At 43.3% G+C, this 24848-nt stretch overlaps 1 protein-coding gene across 9 annotated transcripts in view; it reads left to right on the forward strand.

Annotated features, from left to right (window-relative positions):
- The first annotated feature begins 319 nt into the window (after positions 1-319).
- The window catches only part of RBPMS (RNA binding protein, mRNA processing factor), a 186189-nt gene continuing 161660 nt past the window's right edge, over positions 320-24848 (forward strand). For 4 of the 9 annotated variants that reach the window (XR_010134951.1, XR_010134952.1, XM_063709186.1 and 1 more), the window contains exon 1: positions 963-1094. Coding sequence is in view for 4 of the 9 variants with exons in the window: in XM_063709186.1 (XP_063565256.1) it covers positions 1029-1094 (66 nt within the window). In the remaining 5 variants the exon portion in view is untranslated. Of the gene's footprint in view, positions 1095-1498; positions 1956-24848 lie in introns of those variants that run through there. The other 5 variants (XR_010134954.1, XM_055348350.2, XR_010134953.1 and 2 more) reach the window with 5 other exon arrangements.

A 24848-nucleotide genomic window follows, 5' to 3' on the forward strand; every position in this document is an offset into this window, starting at 1 on the left:
AGGGGAAGAACCGGGTCTGGCTCGGGAAGGGTGGGCTTAGGGCCAGGGGTGCAAATCCCTCGGTAAAAGCCGGCAAACTAAAAGTCGCACACATCCCAGCTCCCGGTCCAGGCCCCGGCGGGGCAGGGTCCCCGAAGTCCCGGGGCGCGCAGACGCCGGGGCCAAGGGAACGGCGGGACCCGACCTCCCTGCCCTCGCCTCTCGGGCCCTCGCCCTCCGACCAGCCGCCGAGTCGGGGGCTGGGGTCGCCGCTTCCGCCCGCGGCCCGCTGCCCCTCCCCGGCGCGCGCCATCCGGCCGCCGGCCCCTCCTCCCGCGGGGGGCTCCGTCCCGCGCCCCGTCCCTCCGGGCTGCAGCCGGCAGCCCACGTCCAGGGAGGGCGGAGGGAGGAGGAGAGGCGCGGAGAGGAGGGAGGGGAGAGGGGAGGGAGGAAGGCGAGAGAAAGGGAGCTGCTTCCATCCCGGACTTCCCAGAGCCTGCCTGGAGCGCGCACTCAGCGGCTCTCGGGTCCCAGCGTCCCAGCCGCGGCCCGCGCCCCTCCGCCCCGCTCCTCCTCCTCCTCCTCCTCTTCCTCCTCCTCCTCCTCTCTAGGCACCCCCGTCCCCTCCTTCCAGCGGCTGCAGCCCCCAGCCCCAACTCTCCGCGCTTACTCCTGGGACGCGCGTCCTCGCCGCATCCTTTGCTTCCTTCTTTCCTTCCTTCTTCCTTCCTCCCCTGGCTCCCGCCCTCCCTCTCCAGGTCGCCCTCCCGGGGCCCGATTGTCTCTGTGGCCCGCTCCCGGCCCGCGCCCTGCCCCGTCTCTCCCTTGCACTTCCTGAGTCGCCCGCCGCCGCCGTCGCAGACTCGCCGCGGGAGCCCCAGCCTAGCCCGAGCCCGACAGCCACTGCCCCGGCTCCAGCTCCAGCCCCACAGCCCGCGGCGCCAGCCCGAGGGAGCCCCGGCGCCCGGGGAAGGCTCCAGTGGGCTAGCGCGCCCTCGTCCAGCCCCGCGCCCCAGCCCTGCCCGGCCCGGCGAGGAAGGACCGGGAAGATGAACAACGGCGGCAAAGCCGAGAAGGAGAACACCCCGAGCGAGGCCAACCTTCAGGAGGAGGAGGTACTGGGCGGCTCGGTGTGGTGGCGGGGGCGACCCGGGACCCAGTGCGGGCGGCCGGCTGGGCGCTGGCCCGGGGCGCGGCGGTGGAAGGTTCAGGCATGGCCCGTGCCCCGGACGCAGCCCTGCAGCGTGGCCCGGGGAGGGTGGATCTCGGGAGCGTGTGTTTTTGTGTCCACGCGCGTCTGCGGGCCCCAAATTGCGTAACTCCAAGGACTTTTCGGAGACTTTTGTAAGTATAATGCTCAGCTTTGTTTGCCCGGGATTTATAAGTGGAACCGAGAGCTGACTCCTGGGCGACCTCAGATGATCGGGACTCCGAGGGTCAGGACTTAGGGCCGGGGCTGGAAACTGTGTATAGATTCGGGGTCGGAGGGGGGGCGGGGAGCAGTTTAAGGAAGAAACTCGGGGGAAAGTTCTCGTTAAAAGATACCTCTATTCCCTGCCCCCTCCCTTTCCGTGTTAAAAGTTCTTGGTGAAATATCTTTCTAGCCGAGGTTTTTTGGATTAATAGATAACTCATCAGCCACATTCTTCTCTGCTGAGTCAAAGACCCCGAACCTGGGCGGTGAACGCTTGTGATTTTAGGGGCCGTGCAGCTGAGGGGAGCAGAGTAAGAGGGTTAAAAACGCAGCAATTCACCAAATGCTCATCGAGGGTATTTTCATAGGACTTTGACTTCTGAGCATGTATTTTAGGTGGTGCGTCCGTAATCATGATGAAAGTTTTGTGACTGCGGAGCGTTCCTTCGGTGGAAACAAAATTGAGTAGATGTGGTCAGAAGGGAAGTCGGACTCAGGAACAAACGTTTCAGAATTCAGTAGGATATTTGTGGTATCCTACCAAATGACTCTGTTTTTGCAAGTACGTTATCTGGAGTCCAAGAAATTATTTCTGGCGTACTTCTTAACATCCCACACAGTTGAGTTCTTAAACATTCTAGAGGAACTTAAGAGTGTGTGTAGATGCAGGAAAGTGCACGTCTAAATATGACCCGAAAAGATTCACACACGTATTGCATCCTGATATAGGCGAACACAGAAGGTAAACGGATTCTAAAGCGTTAGAATGTTGAGATCATTGTTGAGACACTGTGTTGTGTGCAAACTTCAATTCTGATAGTGAAACCAAAATTGCAGAGGAATTCATTAATACATACAACTTCTCTGCACATTGTCCACTTGGAAAATGGTAACTATTTAGATGGAGAAGGTAGAGGAGCGAGACTATGCCAAACAATGCAAAATAAATAGGAGATTTTACTCGTCACCCAGTTGTATGGTAGTGAAAACCTAAATGAATTGCAGTCAGCCAAAAATTGCTTTTTCACCCGAGGACATTTTCTATTTTATTATAAAAGACTATTTGAAGAGTTGTTTACTTGCATGTTTTCTAATTACAATTGTAGGAATGCTACTGGCATTTCTTTTTTCAAAGCGATGGAGAGTTGAATGGTGTGTTCTGATTTTTTTTCTTGAACTTTACTGGCTGCTTTGCTATTTATTTTCCCTACCACTTAAAAAAATTTAAAAATAATGACAAGTTTGCTTTTTTAGGAATTACTATATTTAACTAATTCACTTACCATATCAAGATAATCATCGCTTCAGAAATCTTTCTATTTCAGCTAGATGTGCAATCTGTTTGCTTCTCAGGGTTAGAATATTATAAGAAACCATCTTTCTTTATTCACCCAGTTGAGAAAACTTTTTTTTTCCCTTTTGGTAGGTAGCAAAAGAGGTTCAATGTCCTAAAAATCATACCCACATTAAAATTAAGCATAGAAAAGTCACATTTTTCTGCTTGACCCCTCTTAACAGCTGCCAGGACCAAGGGATTGCCTGCCCTGTTCCTGGACGCCCCTCCGTCCTTGTGAGGTTGTGTATAATAATCGCTGTATAATCGCGGGCCATTGCAGTACAGTTGCTGCCTCTTACTTGTCCTGTTATCTGACAGCGTACCTTTTCAGGTAGGAATGGCATGTGGCTCTAGAAAGTATCGGTCTTTTTAGCAAAACACTTGTTATGTAAAAAGTAAGGGGACACGTAGGAAGATTTCAGAACCCAAGTTGTCCAAGAGAGATGTCGTGTACAAAACAGTTAAGACCGTGAAGAGAGGGGGGTTTATAATGTCAGAAATTGAGGAAAAGAAACTAAGGTGGCCTGAATGATCCAGGCAATTTTGCCTTAATTTCCTATTTTTGGTTTATATTTTGTTCTTGAAAAACTCTTAACCTCTTTTTTGTTTTTTTCTTTCTAACCCTGAAAGCCACAAGTAAAATAAATAGAGTATTAGGTGAGTGCCATTAATGTGCCCGGCATTACACAAAACCACTGCACTGACCCTTTCCCTGCCCACCCATTGTATCAGCAACTTGCTCTTAAGCACATTTAAAAACCTTGGCGGTGGACTCCAGTAAACAGAACACACACACACAACATAGATATGTACACGTAATGACAAGAGAGGAAAAATGTGTTTCGTTGTAATTTCTGGTGGCCATTGAACTGACATGGAAAAATGAGTCCAATCATCATTAAGGGAAAATAGTTTATTTCACAGATCATGAGGGTGGTTTGGGCTTTCTCCACATTGTAGAATCCAAGTTTGTTTTTTTCTGTGTTTCTAGTTTCGAAACGAATTCCTTCTATCAATCAGTGTATTTTAGCTTCTTTTGAGAGTTTCTAATGCTTACCCTGAAATAATTGTGCTGAAATGCCTCTTTGGTTCTAATTGTGTAGAATGAACAGTTCAGGATCTAGGAGTATTTTTGCAGCTTTTAAGGGTTGGAAGTTTTTGAGAACTTTGGCAGAACATGTATTAATACTTCTACTTTGGATAGCATTGAAAACTTTGAGGAAAAATAATTTAGGATTTGGCTAGCCAGTTGTGTAAGAGAGATGATACATTTAACTTTCCGATTTTTAATTTATTATTACATTAAATACATATGTAATACACGTACAATGTATTATACATGTGTGTTCCCTAAGCAAGTTGTCCTGTAAAGACTAACCAGTTGTCAAAATCTCACTGAGATTTTTAAGGTTTGTTTATATATGTTTAGAGTATCATATCATTTCTTATATTTTACAATTGATAAAATGATTCCTAGAATTTCTCTAATTGTGCAATCAGACTTTATAAAAATTGATATATAATAGATCCATAATTATTTATCTTACCTAATCAGTTATAATTGATGAGTTTAAAGTATTTTCAAATATATCAAGACCTTTTCTGTCTTATAGCTTATAACTTATAGCTATAACTATAAGCTAACTTATAGCTATAACTATAAGCTAACTTATAACTTATAGCTATAACTATAAGCTAACTTATAACTTATAGCTATAACTATAAGCTAACTTATAACTATAACTATAAGCTAACTTATAACTTATAGCTTGTAACTTATTTGTTGGTCACTGAATTTTCAAAATAGAAATTTAGATTAAATATGTGATTTGGTTTTTATTTCTACTTTTATCCATGTCATTGAGTACTTTTCAGGCTGATTATAAAACATCTTTAAAAGGCCTTTTATTATATTGAAGCACTGGTGTTAATTTCTCCTTAAATTGCTTTGAATTGACTTGTACTTATAATAAAACTAAAAAAGCAAAAAACGTGGAAGTGTTGGAATATTGATCAAAAAGATGTGCAGAAATCATACGAAGTCAGTTCTTCCGAGGTTAATACAATCCTTTACTTTGCATTCCTTCTTTTAAAGTGCTAATTTTGCCAAAATATTGGGGTTGTAAAGAAAATTATTTCTTAAAATTGCCGCAGAGAGGGTAATGTCAGTTTGATGTGGCAACCTCAAATTTTCATTGAGCATTAAAGTCAATCTACATTGTGACTTCAGGAAAGTACAGAATGGTTTTATACAATTTAACCAAGATTGGGGATCTCTGTTATTCCAAGTTCAATCCAATGCAATAAACATATATTTCAACTGTAGAGTAGGATTTGGTGACAACTGATGCTCCATGACCCCTGTCAATATGGCATGAACTTTTGAGTTATTTTTCCAGTAGCGGTTTAAACATTTCCCTGATAAACCCTTGTGTGCATCTGCAGTCTTCTTCATTTCCAGTGGCATTAGTTTTCAGATGGGTAGTTTGGAAGGGGTGGAAGTTCTCTTCTGGAGATGCTTTCACATGATTTTCGTAGGTTCATGTTAATTTTTGCTTTAAGGATAAAAGTGTTCAGTGCTGGTGACAAGGCAATAAAGTGGGTACTTTTGTGCAGAGCAGTGGTGATGTAAATTAGTGTAGCTTTTCAGAAAGGAATGACACTATCAAAATGTGTTCAGGCCCTTTGATTTATACCTTTATTTTTAGAAATTTACCCTAAGAAAACAGTATCATAAAGATTTATATATAGGAATGATTTTTGCAGTGACTTATGACAGTGACAATTCAGAGGCACTGTGTATCTAACATGGGAAACTGCTAACTAAATCATTGTATAATTCTGGAAGGGGAATATTGTGCAGCCACTAAAGGCTCCGTTTTTAAAGAGAAAAATACATGGATTATAAAATATGTATTATATATAAATACATATTTATTATATATTATACATATGTGGTTATATACTATTCTCTGTGTTCTGGAGGTTAGAAACCTGAAGTCAAGGTGTTGGCAGGGCCACCGTGCTCTCTAAAGGCTGGAAAGGAGAACCTGTCCTTACCTCTTTGAGCTTCAGTGGCTCCAGACATTCTGAAGACTATATTTTTATTCTCATGTTGTAATATTAAATGAAAAGAACTGATTTTAAAGTTTTATACTATGTGATGCCAGTTCTCAAATAAATGTATATTCATTCATAAAACAAAACATTAATAAATTGTATCTGATTGGTGGATTACAGATCATTGCTATTTACTTTCTGATGCTTTTCGGTGTTTAAGTTTTCGAAAATGACCATGTGAACAAAAAGAATTAAATGTCTTTTTGCTTTGAGGGTTTCCTTGAATCGTGATATTCACAAAACCGAGGTTGGTCACGTTTAGTTTTGCTCACAAGCCTAGCAGTGGGAATCAGGTCTGCCTTGTTCCTCAGACATAGTCTTTCTTAGTACTATTAGTATTTCTCTTACTCATTACCTTATCTTGATTGTGTTAGTGATCTTCAGCTGCTCTCCTGTTCTAATGCTCTTCTGGAGTCCAGCCTTACACCATACTGCTGGGCCCTCCAATGCCCTGAATCCTTCAGTGCTACTTGGTACTCCACAAAGTCAAGTGCACACATGGCGTTCGGGATTGCCCTCACCTACCTGTATACTGTGATCCCTTTGCTAAGAGGAAGCCTAGGTCTTCCTCTTCTGTTCTCTTGATCTAGTCTGAGCTGCTTTCAAGCCAGGATTCAAGTTTTTCAGCCTACATTTTTGCAAGATCCCCCTCACCTGAATGTCCCATCCCATAGAGATGATTTTTCGTTAGAATTTCAGTAAAAGTTACTTTCTGTTATGTCCATTTAACTCCTGGTTATTATTTTTTTCAGCTGTTTATTTTGTATGGGTCTATGTCATTTTACAGTATTCCCAATGTTCAACACCTACCCCAGCACCAGGTAAATCTCCTCTGCACACATCCACACTTACATGTATACACATATATAATTGTTTGTAAATATATATGAAATAGCCTTATTGGTGAGGTTGGTGATTATGAGTTTGTACAGGAAATAAGAAGCAGCCACTTGTTTAATATTGAGGATCCCTTCTGCGCTCTGCACTGGGGAATTAGAAAAGGTGTGGATGGATCGGCTGGAAAATTACTTCCATCCCTTTGTCATTAGGAACCTCCATTTGCGAGCACAGGTGAGCCTGCCTGGTCCATCAGATAGCCACTGTCGGTGTGGGACTGCTTGTCCCAAGGTGCATTTGGGTTTTCACCATTTGAATTTGGTTTCTGCTGTGGAATTCCATTTGACCTTTTGGACGAGGGCTTCCAGAAGCCTTGGTTAGGTGGAAGAGCACGGACTCCCTGTGTTCCCAAACAAGCCTGCTCTGTGTGACAGCCACTTTGGAATGTTTGTGTTCAGTTTCATTTGGCACCTTAGTGTCTGCCTGGGGGTAGGGGAAAGGGAATGCAAATGTTCCTCTTGAACAGTGCTTGCTTTGGTCAAAGAAAAAAACTTAGGAAGGAATGAGGAGAATGAACCTTAAAAGCTGGTGCAGAAGTGGCTGCATAGCTCAGTGGGCTTGAGGCCATCTGGGACCAGGTATTTAAAATGGATGCTATGTTGGTATGAACATGTCAGTTCCATGCCCCTGGTGGGGATGAGCTTATTTGTCATATGGGGATAACTCCTCGCACTCACATCCCTAAAGTGTACCAGGAGAATATTGTAAACAATTTTATTGCACTATATTTTCTATGTTTGGTAGTGGAGGTGGGAGGTCCTTGATATTATCTGAAACGTGAAGCTGAGTAAAGGGGATATGTGGTATCAGAAGAAAGCTGCTTGGCTTGTCAGTGTTGCTGATAGCAGGAAAAAGGAAATACTGAAATCTTTAGCCTGCAGAATTGTCAGAAATCTTTTTATCTATTCATTAAATAATTATCTCCTAACTTTTATTGAGTATTTACTATGTGCCAAGCACTCTTCATATATTATTTCAGCGTCACAACAAGCTGATGAAGGGATTATGATGATTGTGCTTCTTTGATGGGGAAGTGGCTGAAGCACTGAAAAGCTATGGAGCCAGGTTCTTCATGTGCAGATTCTAGAGATGCCAAGATCTGAGAGAGGCAGTTCCTGTCTTAAAGTTGCTCACAGTTTAATGGTGATGCCCCTGTATAAACAAAGAGGTATAACCACGCCCGGGGTTAAAGTAGAGGTAGTTGAGTTGAGCACAGCCAAACCTGCAAGGAAGGGATGGAGCTGTGTCACAGAAAGCTTTAAAGAAGTTTAAAGAGTCTGTTCTTCAAAGATGGCATATGAGCTAAATCTCAGTTAAGATTTTGACTGATGAGAAAAGGGTTCAGACAGTGGGGAAAAGATGGGCTAGGCAAGGAATTCGCTCTGTGAATGAACACACAGAGGCTTCAAAAGACCCTTTTGGGGAAGAGCAAGCAAGGCATGGCAGGAGAGAAGAAGGGGAAGGAAGAATGAAATTGGGGAGGGGGCACTGGCCCACAGTGAGTGGAGGAGCTGCCTCTGCATTAGGGAATTGGACTTTGTCCTCTGATGGGGCACCAGGGTGGATGTGCCCCAGAAGGCAGCAATCTAGGACGTCCCAATGGGCAGGGGGATGTGGCGAATTTTGGAAAAGTTATTGAGAACCATTCTTGCAGTGAGGTTTCTGCTGCAAGAGTCCTGGTCTCAAAGTGAGGCAGCAGCCTGGCAGTGGCAACTGAGGCAGAGATGCCAGGTGTTCAGGGCCTAGATAACTGTCAGATGTGCGGGAGAGAAGGCAAGGAGACAGCCTAGCAGCCTCTTGGGTTTTTCCTTCGGGTGACTAGCTAAGTGACGGTTGTGTTTGTAGGAATAGAAAATAGAGATGTGGAAAGGGTAAGAAAAGAAGGTACCTAGGAGATGAAGATGTTACTGAGTCTGGGGTGCAGAGGAGAGGTCCGATCTTGAAATACGATTTTCAGAACAATTCAAGAACATAGAGCTGATAATGGAAGGCGTGCATACTGGGAGTGAGTGCCCAGAAAATGGAATTCCTGCTTTCTAGGAAACGTGAGGGTAGCAAGGAAAGAGATACAAAATTTAGTGAAAATTTGGAGTCATGTTAAAAAGTTTTGGGAAGGGGAGAGAATTGAAAATAATCAAGAAAAATGGAAACTTAAAAATTAATTTAGGAACATAAAAATGTATTACATATAATCTGCCTGTTTTTAAAGGGTTTGGTATACTTAGCCATTGGAAAGCCTGAGGGGGAGCTTAGAAAAATCTGATATATAGTCTTTCTCATATGCTTTTTTTTTTTGCTTTGATCAAAACTCAGGAACCTGTTTATAAACCTCCCAAACTTGCCATTAATTCCCAGGCTTTTACTTCTCCAACTCTTCATTTGCCAACCGTGCACCTAAAAGGAAAGATCAAGCTACCATAAAATCTGGAGAGGCGTGAGTTTTTTTACCGGAAAAAATTTCTAAGTTGCTTTTATCTTTTTTGACTTTTTTGGGGAAAAGGAAGAGTAGGATGAGCCTTTGGCCAGCAGCCCAAAGATATCTAATCTGTGGGTTATATTTTCATTTTCTTTTTTTTTTTTTTCTTTGAGACGGAGTCTTGCGCTGTCACTCAGCCTGGAGTGCAGTGGCGCCATCTCACTGCAACCTCCACTGCCTGGGTTCAAGCGATTCTGCTGCCTCAGCCTCCCAAATAGCTGGGACTACAGGCACACGCCACCACACCCGGCTAATTTTTGTATTTTTAGTAGAGACAGGGGTTTCCCCATATTGGTCGGGTGAGTCTCAAACTCTTGACCTCAGGTGATCCACCCGCCTCGGCCTGCCAAAGTGCTGGGATTACAGGCATGAGCCACCATGCCCGGCCATATTTTCATTTTATTCAATTTATTTCAGCCCAGCTAAGTGTCAGCTCAAAGTAGTCCAGGAACTTAAAAAGAAAACAACTTGCATTTGTATTTCTCTTAGGTTTTAGCTCTACTGCACCTATTATGGTGATGGTGCGTATTGTGTAAATGCTAAAGAGAAAAAGGAAGTGGCAGTCATAAATGCCAGTCACACCGGGAAGATGGATTCACATTCCAGGTTGTAATACAGTATTGTTACACAAATTTAAAATGCAAAGGGAATGCTTAGGCAGTTCCATTCTGTCAGCCTTTAGGGTTTTGCAAAGGTATGAGACGTCTGAGAATCTCCAAAATGAGGTCTGGCTCACCAACCTCTGCAAATAAGTTATGGGACACCCTTACTTTTAATTAACTTTTATTTCTCATGAGTTGATTTTTTTGTGACGTTCCTCTTGATATTCCCAGATTCTCATGTCACCAGGGTAGATAGGCTGGCAGTGGCCAATGTTGTTCTAAGAGAAATCCTAAAGACTACCCAATTTTTTTTTTTTTCATGAATCTGCAGGATCCTGTTTTGTGAAAATTCCTCTTACGCCCACCTATAGGATAGACAGTGGAGGCCCCCCTGGGAGAAAGTGTACACAGAAAGTGCTATCTAATTACAGAAGTAGCAGAATTTCCTTTGTGCTCAGAGGGGAAGTGCTACAAAAGTGTAATTACTTTACCCAGCATGTGTGATTTACGGGACTTAAAATGTGTGAGTTTCCAAAGAGGCATCTGTTTTTAAATACAGTATCCCTCCCAGCCAGGCAGGATGTGTTTGGGGAGGTGGGAGTGAGGACATGTACTTCCGTCCTGTGCCTGCTGCAGGATGCCTGGTGACAGGGGACTGAAACCACTGGTACTTGCTGCCCCTCAGGGTCTTGCTTATCTGAGTAGAAGGAAGAAAATCAGCAAAGGGCTGGAATCTAGTCAGCTACTCCCAGACCGGATCATCCACTGCTCTCCTCTTACCTTCCCAAGCCAAATTCTTTTTCTAGGACCTCCAAGACTTTTCCCAGTAATAAGCAAAAGAATTGTTAGAGTGAACCCTGAGACCGTTTTTAAAATTTATTTATCTTTCTTTCTTTTTTTTTTTTTTTTTTTTTACCTGTTTTTATTTGAGATGGAGTCTTGTGGTGTTGCCCAGGCTGGTCTTAAAACTCCTGGGTCCGATCCTCCCGCCTCGGCCTCCCAAAGTGCTGGAATTATAGACGAGACCATTTTTATTGCACAAATTTTTTCAATCTTACTTTTCCTAATATGCTTAAGAAAATCAGTGGGAGAATTGAAGATTAGGTACAGTGGCTGGGCCAGGTGGCTCACGCTTAGCACTTCATGAGGCTAGCACTTTAGGAGGCTGAGGCAGGCAGATCAGTTGAGCCCAGGAGTTCGAGACCAGCCTGAGCAACATGGCAAAACCTCATCTCTGCAAAAAAATTAGCCAGGCGTGGTGGCATGTGCCTGTAGTCCCAGCTACTTGGGAGGCTGAGGTGGGAGGATTGCCTGAGCTCGGGAGGTCGAGGCAGCTGTGAGCCATGATCGCACCACTGCACTCCAGCCTGGACAGAGTGAGACTCTGTCTCAAAAAAAAAAAAAAAAAAAAAAAAAGACGAGGTGCATATCCAGATGTAATCAAACCTGTAAAAGCACTTAATGGTTTTTGCATATTAATGGATTGATTAAACAGTTATGGAGCTGGTGTCTACTCTGCTTTTAACATTGCTCTTTGACAAACCATATGAAGTGTTGCCATCCCATGTTTTGGGATAAGAAAGCTAAGGCTCTGAGAGATTAAGTAATTGGTCTGAGGTTTTACAGCTGGTGGATAGGAGCTTAAAATTCTCCAGTGGCATATGAGGTTCATGTGATCCGGGCCCTGCTGGTTTCTCTGACCTCATCTGCCAAGAATCACAGCCTCATTCATTATGCTCCAGCTGCCTGGGCTTTCGTTAGGTGTCTCCAACTTGCCAAACTTGTTCCTGCCTCAGGGCCTTTGTGCAAGCCGTTCTGTATGCCCGGAAAGCCCTACACTCAGACGTTATCAGCCTCATCCTTGCCATTCATTTAGATCTCAATTCAGATGTCACCCCAGAGAGACCTTTGACCTCCAAGTTTAAAGTAGCCCTATCTTCCCAACCCTTTTATTTTCCAAATAGTAATTCTTACCTCCTGACGTTGCCTTATATGCTTATTGTACTTATTTGGTACCCTTGGAATGTAACTCCCTGGCAGCAGAGACTGCCTGCCTTGTTTAACACTGTAGAAACCTCAGATGCCTAGGACAATGCCCAAAACTGTCCAATAAGTTTTTTTGTGAATTGACTAGAATGTAAATCTGCTTTACAAACGCCAAAGCCTGTCTGATACACTGTATAATCATAAACCTTTTTCAGCAGTTTTCAGGTTAAACTTTATGTTTCTGCCTTGAGGATGATCATTTCTGGTCCTCATCCCCACTTTATTACATACTTTAAAACCGCAGTTGTCATCTCACACACTTTTAAGCTGGAAATGTTCAGATGGTAAGTGATAAGAGCCCTTGTGGGGGTATGCAGCAGTTTTTCACACAAAAACGAATCCTTCCCTTTTGTCCACTTAGGATGGGAAACCTACTAATTCCACAGAACGAGGAGAGAGGGATGTGGGCCTGGTGTGTAGGGAATGCGTAAGTACCAGTAGGGCAAGGTGAATTTGGTTCCTGTTTTGCAGATGTGACTGTTAGGTTGTTAGGGTTAATTTAATAACCCAGGTGGAATTGATTTGGAGGTAGACTTACCACTTCTGATCCTTCGATTGGATCTAGCCTCCAGCTCAATATACCTTCCTCAATTTGCCTACAAGAAGAAAAAGATCTGAAGCTCAGCATAATGCTGGCTTTAGCCGGAAGAATCCAGCCTTTAAGCCATCTATATGTGTAGCCATGAAGGACCTTCTAATCTGCCTTGTGAGCCCTTATGGGGCCACCTCACAGCCACAATTTATGCCCACGTGTCAGCCTCACAGACTCAGGAGCTGTTTCTATTCATTGTAAAGCAGACCAGATGACATTTCAGGATGAAAGAAATGTAAGTCATCATTACATAGGGCATCAGGCTAACAAGTCACCTGTTAGTTGAGCCAGACTAGTTAGTTGATGAAAATGCAGACCATTGGATTATCCTCATTTATAGCATTTATGTCACACTTGACCTTCAACAAACTTGGTTAACTTAACCATCATCCATTACCTGATAGTCTTAGAACCAATAGTATATAAATCCTTATAGAAGTTATTTCTTAACCAGTCAATTCATGAGTATTCTTTGTTTTCTCTCTTATTATCTCATTATCTCTTTGTTTCTAAGGGACCTAGGACAAGCCACTGAAGCTGCTTGTCTTTGACAAGTCATTTTAACCTGTTTCCTTAACTAAAAGGTAGGGATTGTATAGACAGCGCCTGTTGTGCATTAAAAGAACCATAAATCTCATTTTTCCACTTTCATTCCACTTTCCACTTCCCCATTGTGATGCAGAAAGCTGCCGTGGCGTGCCAAGACACATCAGGGTGGGCTGTTTGGGGGGAATGGTTTTAATTTTAAGCCTTTTAAGTGAAAACCCTTAGACCTTGCCTCTGTTTTGTTAAATTACGATTCTAACAAAATAAGGAAAAATTAGTGAAGCACTAGAGTTTGGAAACTCTTTCCTGTATATTTGAAATGATTTTCTTAAGACTGCTTTTCTTACCTGAAATTGTTTTGTTTTTTCCTAAGCAAATGAGTGCCTCTCCTTGAGAACTGGGTGGGAGTCTCTGGGTGTGAGAGAACAGCAGGAAATGACCCTTTCTAAACAAAAGGACTCTTTAAGGCCTATCCTGAGTCTTTGTGTTTTGAGGAGGGGTTATGCAGAAAACCAGAGCTAGGAAATGAATCTCTGCATTAGCCATTCTAATGGGGGAAGGGAGAATGGAGAACATGCTCTCCTTGCACGCCCTCCCAAGTATCTAATGCCAGGGAACACTTACTGTGAGATCCAAAGAAGTGCAGAGAAGACCCTGGGAGCCTAGGTGGTGGTTCTTCAGGAGTGCGTGGCTTCAAGTCCCCTAGAGGAAAGAAAAAACCAGGTTGGGCAGAACGATACCCAATGTGACGTTCAGCTTTAACCTGGGCTTTCAGAATTTGCTTGAAAAAGCTCATGATCAACAGAATGCAGAAATAAATACAAAATGAGGAAAGTATGAGAGGGGTTTTGCAAGATCTATTTGTCATATATATCTTTTTTTTGTTTTTTGTTTTTCTCAAGACGGAGTCTCGCTCTGTCACCCAGGCTGGAGTGCAGTAGTGTGATCTCAGCTCACTATAACCTCTGCCTCCTGGGTTCAAGTGATTCTCCTGACTCAGCCTCCTGATTAGCTGGAATTACAGGTGCCTGCCACCATGCCCGGCTAATTTTTTTTTAGTAGAGACGAGGTTTCACTGTGTTGGCCAGGCTGGTCTCCAACTCTGCTGATCTCAAGTGATCCGCCTGCCTCGGCCTCCCAAAGTGCTGAGATTACAGTGCCTGGCCTGTATATATGTTTATGATCGATTTATCATATATATCTTTATGATCTGTTTATCCATAGGTAGAGGTTAGAGTGTTATGATTTGCTAATAAATACCCAGTAAATAAATCAAAGATTTGAATTACTGTGTTAATGAGAAAATGAACTTTGAGGAATGCAAGTCCTTTTAAATGATCAGGTCCAGAGGGACTTTAAAATGAGACCACAGTCAGGTCCTACTCCCCCCTTGAGCTATATATTCACCTCTTTGTATTCACTGCTTGCTGTTGCTAGAAGTAGCTATAAATTAACCTAATAATGCTGCACTGGACACTGTAACTCACTCTATAGTTTAACAATGTATATAGCCAATCACTAATCAGTATAATTTGTGTAAACCAATGAGAATTCCTGGTAAACAACTTTATATCAGCCCACTCCCTTGTCCCTGCTGCTTTTTTTTTTTTTTTGCCTTTAAAAAGCCACTTGTAACTGCTTTTTGATTGGAATGCATAAGCCCCTGGGTTGCAGTCTTCAAGCTTGGCCAAAATAAGCTCTACTTATATTAATTTTGCCTCACCTTTTATGTTGCTATCAACTTCTTTTCTCAATCTAAGCTGAAGAGGGAATTAGTAATCATTGCTGTGCGAGGTAGTGGTGGGTCTGTGATGAAGAAATGTTGAGCCTTGCCCTGCAGTGGAATGTTCCCTCCTCTCCTCACTTCAAAGTGACCATTCATTGTATCAGTATTTGTGCAAGGAGATCGCAAATTTCAAATGCTAGAAAAGGGGATAGGTCTTATCAAAATTATTTTGCCTTTATAAATTCTTGCTGTCTTGGAGCAATGAACTTCTCTGCTCTTCCAGGGACACTGCTGTTTTTTGTTTTTTTTTTCAAGGAATATAAATCTCACTAATAATTAGAAACACACGTCTTGTTGAAAATGGTTTTGTGGTTTACTTCGTTTTTAGAACACTTGAAAACGACAAACATCTTTTCTAAGAAAAAGCATTGTTTGTTACACCACCACTGTTTGTAGGCTTTTCATTGTAACTATACTTTTAGATAAGGCTGGCTCATGTGTTTGATGGGGACTCTGTGTTGAGGGTAGGGGGCTGGTTTATTTACTCCACAGCACCAGATGCTTTACAGAATTAAAGATAAGATTAAAGCTGCCACTCAGATCCCATTATGAAAGGGTTTTGTTTATATATTAAAGGCTTGGAAGACTCTTTATCTTAGATATGAAGCCAGCAATGCAGTATTCAAAAGAGATGTGATCATTGTAAGTTCCAGAGTTGATAGGGAAAAATTATTCTCACTGAAAATCCCAGTGTCTGAAGTGTTGGTAGGTTTTCTTTTTTTTTATTTTTTTTGAGACAGTATCGCTGTGTTGCCGAGGCTGGAGTGCAGTGGTGTGATCTCGGCTCACTGCAGCCTCCGCCTCCCAGGTTGAAGTGATTGTCTTGCCTCAGCCTCCCAAGTAGCTGGGACTGCAGGCGCCTGCCACCGCACCCAGCTAATTTTTGTATTTTTAGTAGAGACGGGGTTTCACTATGTTGGTCAGGCTGGTCTTGAACTCCTGACCTCAGGTGATCTGCCTGCCTCAGCCTCCCAAAGTGCTAGGATTACACATGTGAGTCACCGCACCCAGCCGGTTTTCTTCGTTTCTTTTTTCTTTTCTTTTCTTTCTTTTGAGATGAAGTCTTGCTCTATTGCCCAGGCTGGAATGCAGTGGTGCGATCTCAGCTCACTGCAACCTCCGCCGCCGGGGTTCGAGCTGTTCTCCTGCTTCAGCCTCCCGAGTAGCTGGAATTACAGGCACACGCCACCACACCTGGCTACTTTTTTTTTTGTATTTTTAGTAGAGACGGGGTTTTGCCATGTTGGCCAGGCTGGTCTTGAACTCCTGACCTCAAGTGATTCCCCGCCCCCTCCCCAGCCTCCCAAAGTGCTGGGATTACAGGCCTGAGCCACCACGCCTGGCCCTCATTTTCTTAATACATTGTTTAAACTCCTAATTTGAGAAAGGTTAACGTATAACATTGTAACAATTGGTAAGATACCAATTTACAAATATGGAAATATATATTAGATTCATTTGGAGGAGGTTGTATATGGTATACGATTGGCATATGTTTTTCATTCTGAAAGTATCAGTTATTTTCCTGTTATTATCTGTGGTAACATTGCTTGTATTTTTGTTGTTGTTGAGACAGAGTCTCGTTCTGTCTCTGTCGCCCAGGCTGGAATGCAGTGGTATGATCCCAGCTCACTGCAACCTCTGTCTCCTGGGTTCAAGCGATTCTCCTGCCTCAGCCTCCCAAGTACCTGGGACTACAGGCGCCTGCCACCACACTCAGCTAATTTTTGTATTTTTAGTAGAGATGGGGTTTCACTATGTTGACCTTGACCAGGCTGGTCTCAAACTTCTGACCTCAGGTGATCTGCCTGCCTTGGCCTCCCAAAGCGCTGGGATTACAGGCATGAGCCACCACACCCGGCCACATTGCTTGTATTTTTAAAATAAAAGATTAAAAAAGAAGTGTGATCCATTCTCTAAGCTGCTTGCCACCATGCAATATTGAGTCAGAAGAATGGTTCTCAGATCCCGTGCATTAAGAACTATTTGTGTATCAGCCTTCTAAAGCATGGCGAGTAAGACAACATACGCAGTGGAGACACGTTTCCTGGGATCATTTGTGGTCGAGATGGATTCAGGAATGTAGCGTGTCTGATTTTATTGGGTGCAGGAACTGCTTTTTCTATAGCTCTTGGTATTCATGTAACTGATGGTTAACCCCGAATCAAAGTGAAAATGTCCTGAACAGACATGTTTGTCCATTCTCTCCATGTTCTTAGATCATCAAAGGGAAGTTCTTGCCCTTTGCAAGACTAGCATCTGTTGCCATTTGGTCATAGTGCACCCAGCCTGCTGACTCTGTATCTTCAAAACAAAAACAAAAGCCAGTAGGGAGGGAGCAAAGACTCAAAAGTGCTGTGGGGCTTTGGAATACTGTGAGTTTCTGATTTTGGTAAATGTACATCCAAGATGTTTTAACCATTAACTGTCCCCTCTTCTACATTCCATTAAACCCCACTGGCCTTTAATCAACATGAGAATTTCTCTTGTAATATCTTGGGTTGTGATTAGACGGATAGAGGAATCCTATTGGTGTGAGCTTACCTTGAAGTCAATGAAAAAGTGTTATTTTTCCTTTTTTTTTTTTTTTTTTTTTTTTTGAGACAGAGTTTCGCTCTTGTTGCCCAGGCTGGAGTTCAGTGGCACGATCTCAGCTCACTGCAACCTCCGCCTCCTGGATTCAAGCGATTCTCCTGCCTCAGCCTCCCGAGTAGCTGGGACTACAGGCATGCACTACCACGCCTGGCTCATTTTGTATTTTTAGTAGAGATGAGGTTTCTCCGTGTTGGTCAGGCAGGTCTCGAACTCCTGACCTCAGGTGATCTGCCTGCCTTGGCCTCCCAAAGAAAAGTGTTCTTTTTCCATCTACTGGTACTAAAGTCAGCCCAGGCAAAGCCTGGGTGCTGCTCAGTGCAGGAGACTCAGGCGTGGAAATGCAGCAGATTGACCTGGGTCCCTCCTCCCTTAAACCAGTACTCTGAAATCTCACCACGTAACTAACAAGCCCTGTACTTTCCAAATTGACATCACAATCATAGTCTTGCCGTGGCCAGGTGGGGTGGCTCATGCCTGTAATCCCAGCACTTTGGGAGGCTGAGGCGGGTGGATCACCTGAGGTCAGGAGTTTGAGACCAGCCTGGCCAACATGGATAAACCCCCATCTCTACTAAAAATACAAAATTAGCTGGGCATGGTGGCACGTGCCTGTAATCCCAGCTGCTCGGGAGGCTGAGGCAGAAGAATCGCTTGAACCCGGGAGGCGGAGGTTGCGGTTAGCCAAGATCACGCCATCGTACTCCAGCCTGGGCAACAAGAACGAAATTCTGTCTCAAAAAAAAAAAACAAAAACAAAAACAAAAATGCTTGCCGTAAATACCTTTCCTCCCTCCCCACGCCTAATGGATTAATTTTTAGTCTTATAAATTAGGAAATTTCTCATATAGGGCTGAGATAGAGAGTAAGCGTTATTGTTCATGTAAAGCCCTGAAATAGTTTGCCTTTATCGAAAGCTCTAGGGTATTTTCGCAATTATTTTGTTGTGTTAAAAATGTGGAGAACTACCTTCTACCCCAGGTGGTCCTCAGCAGAGCTTCTGTGTGGAGCAGAAAGTTTTCTCCTGGGATATTTTTGCCTATTTTAAGCCCTGTCTTATGCTTATTTCTGTTGGTCATTTCTCCCAGCATTTCTCAAAGGAAAGATAGTAACGTATTGCTTCTATTTTAGGGATTAAAGGATGATAAATGTATGGGGTTTTTAATTCATTTTATATTTTAGACTGAAGCTACCAAGATTCATAAGCCATTTGTTCATCTAATTGGATCACATTGTGTTCAAGTTTCTTTTCACTGTTTTTGTTTTTTAAAATACAGTCTTAAATAGTTACCCTTTCTCTCCTCAGCACCATTAGAAAACACAAATAAGCAAAAAAAAAAAAAAAGATTAAAAAAGGAAACAATTCTATAATTCCCTCACAACCAGTGTTAATACCTCACTGCGTATCTTTTACATGTTCTTTTCTCTGTGTGTGCACACATGGCATCTATCATCTGTTTGAACAAAAATGAGATCATAATAGGTTTTCCATTTATTTCACTTAACAGTATTTTATGAACATCTTTGCATGCCATTGGATTCATTTCTCTCTCTCTCTCTGTTTTTTGAGTTGTGGTCTTGCTGTGTCCTCCAGGCTGGAGTGCAGTGGCACAATGCGATCATAGCTCACTGCAGCTTTGAACTCCTGGCCTCAAGCCATCCTCACACCTCAGCCTCCCAAGTAGCTGGGACTACAAGTGTGCACCACTATGCCTGGCTAAATTTTTCTATTTTTTCTTTAGAGACGGGGTCTCATTATATTGCCCAGGCTGGTCTCGAACTCTTGGCCTCAGGTGATCCTCCCGCCTCAACCTCCCAAAGTGTTAGGATTACAGGCGTGAGTCACTGCATCTGGCCAATTGGATACATTTCTGCAGCCAAATTTTAAATTCTTCCTATTGTGCTATAGTATGGATGTGCCTTAATGTATTTGACCCACCCCTTATTGGGCTTATTATTGAACTTATTTCCAGCTTAAGTGATATAAACAGTGCTGTACATCCTCCTAGCTAAATCTGTGTATACACCCTTAGTGATTTCCTTAGCTTCAACTCTTAGAAGTGGAATTTCTGGGTCAAAGGGCATGCATTCTTTTAAAGATATTTGATGTTTATTGCCAAATCTTCTCTAGAACACTATTTCCACTAAGAGAATCAGCAGGCCCATTCCTTGCGTCGCCTGCCCCTGCCATTTAAAAATGTCCAAAGATTGCTCCCTCACTGTGGAGTTTTTCATATTTGTGTCCCATCCGTGACTCAGAATTAATATTCCAGTCTCATCTGTATAACACCTGGATGTTATATAGTGACTTTTTTTAACCTCATTTGAAGACATATCCCAGTTGTGTTTCTTAAACTTCACTGGATACAAAAATGCTTAGCAGATAATTTCTGGGGGTGTCATTCTTGAGTTTATCGGACACCGTGAAGTGTGTTGCTTTTTGTGTGTTAGGTGCTTGCTATATTTTTCTGGCTATTAATGTCTGACGATGAGGCCAGTATTTTAGGTGTTGTGAGTGCAAGTACAGAATTTGAGTCAGCTCTAACATTTGTCAGGTAAAGCAATAACACTGCCAATTAAAACTTTATTGTAAGATGCATCCTGATTTCATAGATGTTACAGTGTGGAAACATGTCTCAGAATCAGTGCATATGTTATTCTCTCATCTACTTTTCTGGTCACATGGTTGGTTTGCTCTTGAGATGAGAACAGAGACACACTGGTCAGTTTGACATAAGTTTTGGTGGACAGTGAGCCAAGTATATCCTTGGAAAGAATTTTATAATTACAGTTGAATCAACAATGCTTCAATGCTTTTTTTTTTCTTTTTTTTTGGAAATAGGGTCTCTGTCTGTCACCCAGGATGTGGAGTGCAGTAGCATGATCATAGCTTACTATAACCTCAACCTCCTGGGCTCAAGTGATCCTCCCACCTCAACCTCCTGAGTAGCTGGGACCACAGAGCTGTGTTGCCACACCCTGCTAATTTTTTTTTTGTTTTTTTTTTTTTTTTGAGACAAAGTTTCACCCTTGTCACCCAGGATGGAGTGCAATGGCACCATCTTGGCCCACTGCAACCTCCACCTCCCCGGTTCAAGTGATTTTCCTGCCTCAAGCCTCCCGAGGAGCTGGGATTACAGGCGCCTGCCACCATGCCCGGCTAATTGGTCTATTTTTAGTAGAGATGGGGTTTCATCATGTTGGCCAGGCTAATCTCGAACTCCTGACCTCAGGTGATCCGCCTGCCTCAGCTTCCTAAAGTTCTGGGATTACAGGCGTGAGCCACCACTCCTGGTTCACCCTGCTAATTTTTAAATTTTTTTGTAGAGATGGGGTCGCACTGCATTTCCCAGACTTTTCTCTAACTCCTGGCCTCAAGCAATCCTTCTGCCTTGGCGTCCCAAAGTGTTGAGACTTACAGGCATGAGCTACCATGGTTTGCCCCACAATGCCTTTTATTAGGTACAGACCATGGTGTATATCTCCTTGTGAAAATGATTCTTTTCCTCCCTTTTCAAATTGAGGATGCTGCCTTGAAGCTCCAGCATGTTGCAGCTCCTTAAGTATTTCTCAGGATGAAGGAGAGACCATTCAGGGCAATTGCATCTTCCCTGGAGGGGCTGTTTTCACTGTGATGCCCGCAACATACCAAGAGCGGAATCCTGTCTGAGGAGTGCAGCTCCGGTCTCACCATGTGGGCAGGGCAATCACCATTAACCCCAGCCCACAGCCTTCTTAATTGTTAACAGACATTCTGAGAAGTGCACGCCTTCCACAAAGCCTACACACATGTGTTCGAGTGTGACTCTAGGAAATGAGCAGATGTAATGGAAAACCTCAGTATTGACTCATCCCGATTGTTATATATGAGTGGAATTTGCATCTCATTTAGTGTTTATTTCAGTAGATTCCAATTGAGGTCATGGAGTGCTAAATTTATATGCATCATAGCACCTTTCTCAAAGGAATTGGGAGCTCTTTTGCAAAACAAAAGATGTCTTCTTTTCCCTTAGCCCTTGGTTTTGTTTGGCAGATGGTGTAGGTGAAGAGAACATTAGTTGTGGAAGAGGTATGTATGACTCCCTTGGGTACAGTCATTGATATTTGTTAAAGACAGCCTGAGAGTCTGTTGTCTTGGCCTTTCTGGGGGATGGAGAAGTTGTTACTGAGAAGCAGTTTTCCTACCTTCTTGGAAAGACCTCAGTCAACACAGGAAACAATGGGAGAATAACATTTGATCCTACGTAAATGGACAACATTGTGTAATATGGGCGGAGAGGGCTTAGAAATTCAGAAAGAGATCAGTGTGGACCAGAATAAAAGGCTTTGAGAAAGAAAGGTGGACCTTGAGGAACTGGTAATATTTAAATAGAAATGGGTACTGGGTTAGGAGAGTTTCACCATCATAAAAGTTTGGGGCCTGGCATGGTGGCCCATGTCTGCAATTCCGGCACTTTGGGAGGTGGAGGCTGGGAGGCTGAGGTGGGAGGATTGCTTGAGTCTAGAAATTCGAGACCAGCCTGGGGAACATGATGAGACACTGCCTCTATAAAAAGTAAAAAAAAAAAAAAAAAAAAAAAAGATTAGCAGACATGGTGGTGTGTGCCTGTAGTCCCATCTACTTGGGAGGCTGAGGTGGGAAGATTGCTTGAGCCCAGGAGGTCGAGGCTGCAGTGAACTGTGGTCTTGTCATTGCACTCCAGCCTGGACAAGAGAGTGAGGCCCTATCTCTTTAAAAAAAAAAAAAAAGTTTTGGAAGTAAGAATGAATGTAGCACATTTACAGGAGCAGGGAAAAGCTGTATCTATTACTTTTTAATGAATGAATTGTATGTATTTGGGGATATATTAAAGAATTTTTAGGCTGGGCGTGGTCCTCATGCTTGTAATCCCAGCACTTTGGGAGACCAAGTGGGAGGATTGCTTGAGCCCAGGAGTTCGAGACTAGCCTGGGCAACATGGTAAAACCTTGTCTCTACAAAAAATACAGAAATTAGCCAGGCCTGGCGGCGTGCACCTGTAGTCTCAGCTATCAGGAGGCTGAGATGGGAGGATCAGGATCACTAGAGCCCAGGAGGTCAGAGCCACAGTGAGCCATGATTGCGCCACTGCCCTCAGCCTGGGCTGCAGAACAGGATCCTGTCTTAAAAAAAAAAAAAAATTGTTATTATTTGTCAATGTCATTGGTTTTCCAATCAGGCCTGTTCCACAGGTGATTGATACACAACCTGGGAAGAAGTTAGACACCTGCAGAACCCAATGCCAGTTGAGTCTTTTTTTTTTTTTTTTTTACTCATTTGGGTCCTAGTATGCAAGGCCATGCAAGCTGTTTAGATGACCATACTGGAAAAATAAGGAATTTTTTTCTTTGGTTATTCTTCCCTAAGTTTCTTTTTTATTCCAGCAGGGTGCAGTGGTGCAATCTCGGCTTACTGCAACCTCTGCCTCCTGGGCTCAAGCAGTTTTCCCATCTCAGTCTCCTGAATAGCAGTTACGTGCCACCACACCCAGCTAATTTTTGTATTTTTAGTAGAGACAGGGTTTCACCATGTTGCCCAGGCTGGTCTTGAACTCCTGAGCTCAAGTGATCATCCCCACTGAGCCTCTCAATGTACTGGGGTTACAAGTGTGAGTCACCACGCCCAGCCTTAACTTTCTGGATGAAGCCATTTACTCCATAACTTTGCTTATTTTTTCCTGTTTTTTGTTTTTTTTTTTTCGTTGTTTTTTTTTGGGTGGGGGGGTGCTTCTTCATTCTGCCTCTTCAGAACAGCATGGCTGTTTATCAGCCGTGGTGACTCTTAGCCCAATGTATAATTCCTAGATGATCTAGTCATCCCAAAGGTACTCAACTCCTACTTGGATTAGGCCCTGCTGGTGCAATGAGCAGCAAACAGACATTGTCCTTGTTCATCCTGGAAGTTACAGTGTAGTTGAAAGTGTATATTAAACAGTGAAGCACGGATAAATAGAGAATAACTGTAATAAGTGCTAGGGAGGAAGAGCGCAGTTGATGTGAGATCGATAGTTGATGGTCACAAGGGGACCTTTTTGACTTTGTTCTAGGTACTGTTCACATCACTGGGTGTGAACTCAGTCATCTTCACTGTGCTGTGGGGTAGCTATCCACCACTGCTCCTCCCAGTAGAGGAGGAACTGAGGCTCAGTGAGTTGAATAACTTGCCCTGGGTCACAGCTAATAAATAACAGCCTGGATTTGAACCTGGTCAGTTAGTTCAAAATCCATCATCTTTCACTAGACCTCATTGCCAGTTTAGAGGTACTAGAGAAGTTTGCTTCAAGGAAACAAGAGTTCTCTCTCTTCCTTAGGCCTGTATCTCTCAGGATCCTGCCTCCCTAAACAGAAGAGCTTGCAACACAGGACTTGAGTAAGCTCTCAGCAATCAGTAATGTGGGAACTAATCTTGTCAAGGAGATGACCAGTTACAGGATCCCTAGTTTAAGAAAATCTAAATGGCCTTGGGCTTACTCTTGCCCAAATCTAGTCTTTTCTACTTCTTCCATCCTGCCTGTCTAGACCCTTAAGTTAGACCCCCAGAACCTCACTGGACTCTCCCCACCCTTAGTCCATCTAACACGAATGGCAGATTCCTTTTCCAAAGGCACTACTCCAGCTGGGCACAGTGCCTCACACCAGCAATCCAGCACTTTAGGAGGCTGAGGCAGGCGGATCACCTGAGGCCAGGAGTTTGAGACCAGCCTGGCCAATGTGGCGAAACCCTGTCTCTACTAAAAATACAAAAATCAGCCAAGCGTGGTGGCGGGTGCCTGTAATCCCAGCTGCTTGGAAGGCTGAGGCAGGAGAATCGCTTGAATCCAGGAGAAGGGGTTTGCAGTGGGCCAAAATCATACCACTACATTCCAGCCTGGGCAACAGAACGAGACTGTCTCAAAAACAAAACGAACAAAAATCAAAGGCTCTACTCCATAAATCAATTGCACGGAAAAACATTTGGAGGCTCCTTGATCAAAGATTTGATGTGTGTGAAAGTGTTCTGAAGACAGTGGAGTGCTGTGCAATTGCACACCACTGTATTCTGGTGACAGTAAGACCCAATGTTGAGAAATAACTCTCTCACCTCTTAAAATTCGAGTTAAAAAGTGTATAATTGAATAGTTCTTAGAATATTCAGAGCTGTGGAACTATCACCACTATCTAATTTTAGAACATTTTGTCAACCCCTGAAAAAAATCCCAAATTCATTAACCAGTCAGTCACCATTTCCTCCTCTCCCTAACCCAAAGCAACTGCTGATCTGCTTTTTTTCCTCTATGGATTAGCCTGTTTCAGACATTTCATGCAAGTGGAATGATACAAGATCGGTCTTTTGGCTTTTTTCACTTAGCATCATGTTTTCAAGGCTCATCCATCTTGTAGCATGAATTGGTACCTTTCCCATTGTTTGAGTGATACCGCCGTTGTATGGATGTGCCAAGTTTTG

This window comes from Gorilla gorilla, chromosome 7, assembly GCF_029281585.2.
Source record: "Gorilla gorilla gorilla isolate KB3781 chromosome 7, NHGRI_mGorGor1-v2.1_pri, whole genome shotgun sequence".
In the NCBI taxonomy this organism is placed as follows: domain Eukaryota; kingdom Metazoa; phylum Chordata; class Mammalia; order Primates; family Hominidae; genus Gorilla; species Gorilla gorilla.